The 8,777-nt window shown below is 46.2% G+C and overlaps 1 protein-coding gene and 1 long non-coding RNA gene across 2 annotated transcripts; both read left to right on the forward strand.

Annotated features, from left to right (window-relative positions):
• The first annotated feature begins 696 nt into the window (after nucleotides 1-696).
• On the forward strand, nucleotides 697-4,708 carry LOC136500715 (uncharacterized). The gene is made up of 4 exons (XR_010770092.1): nucleotides 697-2,024; nucleotides 2,141-2,282; nucleotides 3,734-3,838; nucleotides 4,508-4,708. It is a non-coding gene; the product is annotated as an uncharacterized lncRNA (long non-coding RNA).
• Nucleotides 4,709-6,962: 2,254 nt separating this feature from the next.
• On the forward strand, nucleotides 6,963-8,051 carry LOC136502174 (probable carboxylesterase 18). Its single transcript, XM_066497646.1, has one exon. It carries the CDS (start codon nucleotides 7,037-7,039, stop codon nucleotides 7,574-7,576), a length of 540 nt encoding a protein of 179 aa, XP_066353743.1. The 5' UTR covers nucleotides 6,963-7,036; the 3' UTR covers nucleotides 7,577-8,051.
• Nucleotides 8,052-8,777: the final 726 nt, after the last annotated feature.

Genomic DNA, 8,777 nt, shown 5'->3' on the forward strand with positions numbered 1-8,777 from the left:
TGGTCCACGCCGGCGCGCACCACCGCGGCGTGGAGCTCCGAGGCGCGGCGCACGGACGCGCAGCCCACCAGTAGCGTCGCCGCGCGGTCCGCCGTGAGGGCGCCATGCTGGACACTGCCGTGAGGCCGAGAGTTTGAGAGAGAGAGAGAGTTTGAGAGAGAGAGGACAGGGATGAGAGGAGTATTATGGACATTTTGACTTACCGGGCCCACTTGTCAGGACTCATAAACGGTGAAAACGAGCAAAACACCAACGGAATGGCTTGGAGAGCAAAGAAGTTCAGAACGATGACACTTGTGTGCGGTCAATTTTTTTAATGACTTGTGTGTAATTATAAACTTTCTTAACGACATACGTGTAAAAGCCTCCTCGTTCTCCCCCCCTTCCCGCTGCACGAAACCGTGCGCCCAAACCCTGGCTATTGGATTAGTACTTGTTGCCGTCCACAATGTGGTAGTGAGGCCAGGAAAAACATGGGTCCAGCTACAGCAAATTAAGCATCAGGCAAGGAGAGCTGTAGTGTGTAAAAAAGATAGAACCGGTGCCACTTCGTACATGGAACCCATAACTTCAATAAAATATTCATCGTCATGTGACCGTTGCCCTCTTAAAGGCTCAACTGCCAGCTACTTGTACAGTAACTTTATAATATTTAAAGAAGTTGGAACCGGCGCAAGTACTTTCATCGCTCTAGCTTTTTCTGGCGTTACTCAAGAGTTGGCAGCACCCCTACAGTAGGAGCTATGCTTACTTTTTCTCTCTACTTTTCTGGCAGCACTTTAGCAACACACTGTGGAGGGCTTAGTTGTTACTTTTTGCCGCCACGTCGCTCGCTCTAAGGCGACACGGGCGGCTCCCGATCAGGCGCCGCCACCTTCAGCTCCTCACCCCTCTCCCGTCTTGCCGTCACCCCAGCACGCCGCAGGAGGTCCGTGCGTCTGGCGGTGACAGGGCAAATCCCCTCCCCACTTTCTCGTTCCCTGTCGTTTTGTCAGATCGGGTTCCTGTCGGGGCGGCAAGGCAACGGCCTGCGCTCGGGGCAGACAGTTGCACGACTCGGAAGCGCGGCCGCCAGGAAGCCTCGCCGGTCCCGCTGCGGGACTTCGTGCGCCGCCACAGATCGCGCGGCCGCCGTGGAGCCTCGCTGGTCGGTTTGCCGTTGCCAAGCGCGGCCACCGCGTAGCCTCGCCGGGCTTGTCGCGGGACGTCGTGCGCCGCCACAGCTTGTGCGGCCGCCGCGGAGTCTCGCTCGCCGGCTCGCTGCTGCCCAGCGTGTCCGCCCCGAAGCCTCGCCGGGGCCGTCGCACCCTGGACCTGCTGCGCCCCGTGTACGAGGGCGAGCTGGCGGCGCAGTCTGACAGGAGCCCCGGGAAGTCGTCCCAGCACAACCACGCCCTGACGCGCTGCGGCGGCAGGCTGCCATCGGCATCCATCCTCCCACAATAATAATATACTTCAATGGTTTACAGTAGAACCACAACCATACTAGCTTGGATTTGTCAGTGATCAAGGCATCATATTTAAATTGATAATTTCCCCACGCAATCAAAAAATTCAATAAAAATAAAGCATAAACGAAGCAATAACCTAACCCATGCATACGCACAGAGCTTTCTCCTTCCATCTGTAAGTTTCTATTTAGCATCCTTCCCCCACTACTTGTGATTGAATTGGGTATTGTCGACTAATCATCACAGCGATTCACTGTAGTTTTTTTTGTTAGTAGTCAATTGACATGTCGTATAAAGCAAAGGCCCCGTTCGGCTTACCCCATATTCAGCTTGTTCGGCTTACCTTTTCAGCCGGAACAATGTTTTTCTCTCATGACAATTCAGCTAGAACAATATTTTTCAGCCAGTTTCAGCAAAAATTCTGCCAGCCGAACGGGGCAAAATATTTGATAAGCAATTTGTTTTGCAGATTAGAGATGGTTTAGTGCAATTCATGTTCTTGCATTGAAAACTGAGCACTTCTACAAAACAATGGTAGCAGGAGGAGCTTAGCCGCTGCACTTCGACAATTAGGTAAGCAGGTAGCAGTGTGTCGGCAACTTATGCAGTAGCTTTCATTCGCTCGCATAGGCAAAGAAAATACTTACTGCTTTATTCTTATTTTCCTATTGGTGCTAAATTTTATTTAGATTGTGCTACCATGGCTGTGGATAATTGGACCATAAATCTAGAATGTGATGGGGCATCTGAAGTACAGAAACATATGCAAATGGAAATGGATAGAGATGAGATATGCTTCTTCAACTTGATTGAGTTGATGAAGGATTATCGGTACACATCAGTCGACTATCTCACATCTGAAATCCCAAACACACCCCTCCTGCTTCAGTTCATCTGCTATCTCGCTGTTGCTTTTTCCTTATGCTTCAGTTTATATGGTGCATGTGTTATTGTTCATCAACAGATTACAAATTTTTGAATGGGTTTGTTATCCATAACGCAGGCCCCTTAGTCTATATTAAATTTAAAATTTTGATCTAAGTGTCTGCTACATAGAATACCGCCGACTTCAATTGTGTTTATGTGTCTTTGTTTGGTATATACAGGTGGCCAGTTCTTCAGTATATTGGACTTTATAGCATTTCAATTTGTTTAGGTTCTTTTTGCCTCAATTTGTTACCGACCTGTTCTAACTCTTTACTGATGCTCACGATGGTACCTAGATTGATACAATTTTTTTTAGCTAAGGCTAATATTAAGTGCCTGATCTTGCCTGGACTTATCTGAATACTCACAATATGATTCAGTAGCATTTGTGTATATTCAGCAACGAATAAAATAGCTTCTGTTTTCAGTCCATACCCTCTGTTTTCAGTACACAGAGATTACATTTCCAGAGCACATGAACAATAATCTAGTTACCTCTGAATTGACGAAGTAGTCATCCCTTTTAGTTTTAGTTTTCATGGGGATGTACTGCAACCGTACGTAAAGGCCCTCAGTTTGAGCAAATGATCTCCTTTGCCTTCTTATTTCAGTCCTAGATACTCAAATCCTTGACCTTACATATACCCTGCACTATTTGTGAATACTTGATTAGCAGCAATGTATTGTAGTGCTAGCAACTGTAGAATACTCTTTTGGTGCAGGATTCATATTGGACATGTGCAAGCGGCTCAAACTGAATGCGAGAACAATCCGTACAGGCGAAGCTTATATTGGACATGTGCATAGTTCCAGATCCTCAATGTTTTCTTCTTCCACTAGCTATTCATCTTTGGTGACCACAGAACACATTCCCATAACAAGCCTCACTCGCCACATAGACAGGACAGCTTCGCCAAACATCGAAAGTTATTGAGTCCCCATATCCAACTGAAACAGTCTTATACTATGCTAACATTATACTACAAACGACTCAAATGACAACCCATCTGTAGCTAATGTCGTTACTAATGTTTTTGTTCCATGTATAATTACATGATGTGCTATAATTCTGGCTTGCTGGCGCAAGGGGGACCTGGTAGTTTTCAAAGAATTTTGCTGCATAGTGTTATTACTCTTTGAGGATAATTTACTTGCTGAACTGCTTCTACTGACAACTCACGAACTGAACACTCATGAATTTTGCTGCATAGCTGGTACTTCCATGATTATTTTCCTGCATGTGGTTCACTAACTGAAAACTCATTAATTTTGCTGTATAGCTGGTTCTTTTCATGATTATTTTTCCTGCATGTGGTTCACTAACTGAAAACTCTCATGAACTGTAACTTTTGTAGGAGTACATGCTGTATATGAATATTGGCAAGAAGGAAACCAAGGTTCTCATTGGAGCTGGAATAAAAGAGCTTTGTTCTCTATTTGGAGTTCAATATCACTAACTGGTATGAATATGCTTGTCTTATGAATGTGTGAACTCGCTGTGTGAAAGCTGTGAATCCTGTGTGAACTATGAGCATGTCATTTAAATATTGTGAATCATCAATTCTGCCATTATCAGGTTTTTAGTTTCTGTTCTAAAAATATATAGTGTAATTGTACAAATAAATATATGATTTGTATTGATGGTTTTTTAAAAAATATTGTAATCATGTTCATCTTATTTATGCTTGATTTGTTTCTATCAAATAGCAACAATGTGAAGCCAAGGGAATTTAGCCGAAAGTTAGGCCCGGAAAGAGCGAATGACCTAAAATCTGCTGCTATTCCCATTTTATCTTTTTGTCCTACTCTTGCACTAGCAGCTTGAAAATGTTCAAACTCTATGAGATCTGCACTATTTATTATTTATTTTGTAGCCAGAATTAGTATGGTCATAAATTAGATTACTATTGAACCTTGTTGCATGGTCTATGAAGCTTGTTTTGTTACTAGAACTCAAGTTTTGAGTTACATAAAAGTGCTAATATGGTCCTTAATTATCTCTAATCTAATTGTTGAAACTTGTAAACACATGAACTATGGCAATTACATATCCTTGTGAACATGTGATTTGCAATGTCATTGTACTGAAAAAAACTGACGCATATGCCAAATGTCAATGTTTTTTTCAGGAGGATGCTAGAGTTTGAGTGGAGCGCACGAGTGATAGGATGGCCAATGTCAAGCCAAGTTTTGTTGTACCGGTAGTCATAGCTAATTAGAATTTGATGTGTACACACAAGTGTATGTTTGAAAAATGTGTGTATGTTGCTGAGTTTGATATGGGATGGTTTCATTCTAGATGTGTACAAACAAATGCTTTTTTGACCATATATTGTTCTGAAAAATTAATGGCTTGCCAATATCGTTTGATGCTAATAAACAAAGCGTTGCAATATAGACTGTCAGCATCATCATTTGACAGTGCCAATATATGCTATAGCAACAAACTAATGGTGTAGCAATAGAACCTAAAAGAAACCAAACATTTAGTGTGGCAATAGAGTTCCACCTATAGTAACCAAACATTTAGTGTGGCAATAGAGGGTTCTACCTGAAGCAAACAAATGATATGCGTGGCAATATAGAGGCCACCTATAGCAACCAAATATTTGTCGTGGCAATACAAGGTTCCACCTATAGCAACCACAGAGATAGTGTGGCAATAGAGGGTCTATCTATTGCAATGCTATTGACGCGTGGCAGTAAGGTCTATTGCAACACCCATTGTCATTGACACTGCACCTATTGCCATTCTTTAGGAATGTGGCAATAGGTATCTCTGGTAACGCTGGGTTACTATTGCAACACCAACGGTGGTTGCTTATACTATGGCTTGCAACACTTGGTGTTGCAACAACACTCTATTGTGTTGCAATAGAGGAAAATCTATTGCAACACCAAAATGAAGTGTTGCGCAAACCTATTGCTACGACATCAATGGCAACACCTCCCAACAAAATTTTTGTGTTGCAATTTTGTCTATTGCAACACTTTTTGGCCTATTGGAATACTTTTAGGCCATTGCATCAGGGTTGAAACCCTTGTAGTGAGTGTTCCTAGAACTAAAAAAGTGTTACAGCGGACAATCACTATAACACTAGGCAAATGTTCCAAAAGATTAGTAAATGTGTTACAAACTATACGTTCTATCATAATGTGAAGTGTTACTCACTACCGGGAACGGGAGCTTTGCTGTGTGCCCAGTGCACATGGCAAAGCCACTAAAACACTCAGCAAACCCTGCCGAGTGTAACACTCGGCAAAGGGCACACGGCAAAAATTTTAACGGCAAACTAACTTTGCCAAGTGTTTTCCGTCGAGCACTCGGAAAAGACTTTGTCGAGTGCCCAAAAAACACTCGACAAACATTTTTCGCAAAAAAAAAACAATTGCCACCACCGGCCGCCGCCCACCATGGCCACCGCTAAGACCAGCACCCAGATCCACCAACACGCCGCCATGCCCGCTGCCGCCCCACGCCGCCACCACAACCACGCCGCCGCCAGCGCACCCATGCCTCCATCACGCCACCGCCAACACACCCACGCACCACCACCACACCAGCACCACGAAGCCCGCCGCCACGCCGCCCGCCACCACCAGAGCCCAGATCCGGCCTCCACCGGCCAGATCCGGGAGAGGGAGGGCCGGATTCGGGAGAGGGAGGGGTGGCGCTGGGGAAGAAGGTCGGGGAGGGGCGGTGCCAGGGAAGAAGGGGAGGGGTGCCGGGGAAGAAGGGAGGGGGCGCTGGGGGCCGGATGCAGAGGAAGAAGGGGAGGGGGCGCTGGGGGCCGGGTGCGGAAGGAGGGGTGGGGCGCTGGGGCGGTTATGTAGATATTTTTGTTTGCCGAGTGTCCCAGATCGGGGGAACTCGGCAAATGTTTTTTTTTCTTCTTCTTTTTCAGAAAAAATGTTGCCGAGTGCAAAAAAAAGAAAACATTCGGCAAACCTTTTGTTTGCCGAGTGTAATTATTTTGCCGAGTGTTTTTCGCGAAACACTCGGCAAAGAGCTCTTTGCTGTTGTCGAGTGTCCAAGGGAATGCACTCGGCAAACATAAAAACATTCGGCAAATTAGAAGTTTCTGGTAGTGACTAGAGAAAAAAAAAGTGTTACAACAAAAATCATTGTAACACTAGAAAAATGTTCTGGTAGATAAGTAAATGTGTTACAATAAACCAGTCTATAGTAACATGGCCAATTAGAACACAAACAAAAATGTGTTACTAAGAGAGCTAGTAACACTTTTTCCAACCTAAATTAACACAAGTTGATGTTAGTGTATCCTTGCGCTGTAGTAGTGGCTGTACTATCGAGCTCTCCGTGCCGATACGATGCCAACGCTGGACTGGAGTCGTTAGCGGTTCGGTTGTTAGTTGTTGGTTGCAGCTGCTACTGTACTATCGAGATCTCCGTGCCGAGGCCGTGTCGCGTGGCTGCACCGCTCCACGGTCTTCGTTCCAGCGTACGACTCTCTGCTCTTGGACCACCAGCTCAACCTCATTGGACACCTCAAGCAACCGTTCCCTTCCCTATACAGGCCGGTGATACCTACCTATCTCCGGCGCGCGACACCACGCGTTCGCATTGCGGCTCCTGCAGTAATACACGCGGTGCACACACCCGACGCGACACTCCTCATTCCTATGCAAAGCAAGAAATGGGCTGCTCCACCTCCAGATACAGGACCCCCCGCCGCACGCCGTCCCTGCCGTGGAAGGTGCGCGTCATGCTAGCCGCCCTCCCGGTAGCATACTGCCTGCACGGCTGTATCCGGCGTCCCGTTGAGTTCTTCCACGATCTTCTCATGAAGACGGGCGCCACGCCCAGCTCGGATGCCTCGGAAGTCCGATCCGCCGACATCACAGTTGACGCCTCCCGCGGCCTCTGGATACGCATGTTCAGCCCCTCGGCGGCGGCGATCGCTGACGACGACGCCCCGCTCCCCGTCTTTGTCTACTTCCACGGCGGCGGGTTCGTGCTGGGCTCCCCATCGTCTCGCCCCTACGACGCCTTCTGCCGCCGTCTCTGTCACGAGATCCGGGCGGTCATCGTGTCCGTGAACTATCGCCACGCCCCCCAGCATCGTTTTCCGACAGCATATGACGATGGCGTCGCCGCGCTCCGCTACCTCGACGAGACCCCCCTGCCGCTGCCGACCGACCTCGTACCGGTCCCCGCCGTCGACGTCTCTAGTTGATTCCTCGTTGGCGATAGCTCGGGGGCCAACATGGTCCACCACGTCGCCTAGCGTTGGGCATCCATGTCGGCGACGTTACCTCCCGTGCGCCTTCGCCCGGCCGGTGCCATCTTAATACAGCCGTTCTTCGGCGGGGAGGAGCGGACGGAGGCCGAGCTGACCTTGGACAAGGCCTGCCGCATATTGTCAGTGGCTCGAGCGGATCACTTCTGAAGGGAGTTCTTGCCCGAGGAAGCCACCCGAGACCACCCGGCGGCGCGCGTGTGCGGGGAGGCCTCTCTGGTTTAGACGACTTGATGCATATGTTGGACCATATGCTTAATTGCATGAAGAATACCTGGAGTGTGGAGTCCACTGAAATTCATGCACATGCATCATATCATGCATGCACCACCAGTAACGTTCGCCCTCTTGCTGTTGTGTTCCGCATACCGTACACTGGTCGAATAAAAATCACCCATTGCTGTAAAGTGTAAGGGGCCATTTGAATCCTTCTATTTTGAGAAATTAAAATCTACTTAATAAACTAGGCTATTTGGCTTGAAATTTGATATTCCACTAATTTCCAAAGTTCACATATAAGCCTATCTCAAATTTATAGGGCGAGAGATGGAAATTGATTCTATACATCACCATGCTATATTTCTAATTTGCAACTTATAACACGCTCTTCAACTCACTCCTCGTAGAAATGCAACACATAGGTATCTCTCTTGTATAGCTAACAATAATATACAAATATAATCCATACACAACCATATTAGCTTAATTAATATGTGCCTAAATTATAATTACTAAAATAAATTCAATTCCAAGGATTCAAATAGGGCCTAAGTGTAATTAAATAAATCAAATAGGGTACTGCATGCTCAGAAAAAAAAGTACCGTGCTACATGGAAAGTGTCCTCTGGATGTGGCTCCTTAGTGAAAAGTGTTATCGGGATGCGCTAGGGTCGAAAGTGCTTTTTGAACGTGTCAGCATGTCTAATTAGGTCCTGTTTGGCATAGATCAGTTTCACTTTAAAAAAAATAGTTTTATGAGCTACTTTCTCGCTGAAGAAGCTGAGCTGTTTTGAAAAAAACTGTTTGCTGGACATTCCTTTTAAACTAGACATTTTTATATCAAAAGTTTTGCTGGTATGAGTGTTATTATTAGTACAAAACTGCTTTAAAATATCATGATTGCAAAGTAGCTTTGTTA

This window comes from Miscanthus floridulus, chromosome 13 (genome assembly GCF_019320115.1).
Source record: "Miscanthus floridulus cultivar M001 chromosome 13, ASM1932011v1, whole genome shotgun sequence".
In the NCBI taxonomy this organism is placed as follows: domain Eukaryota; kingdom Viridiplantae; phylum Streptophyta; class Magnoliopsida; order Poales; family Poaceae; genus Miscanthus; species Miscanthus floridulus.

Excerpts from the sequence above, each read along its gene's own strand:
- LOC136502174 (XM_066497646.1), top strand. The coding sequence starts at position 7,037 with ATGGGCTGCTCCACCTCCAGATACAGGACCCCCCGCCGCACGCCGTCC.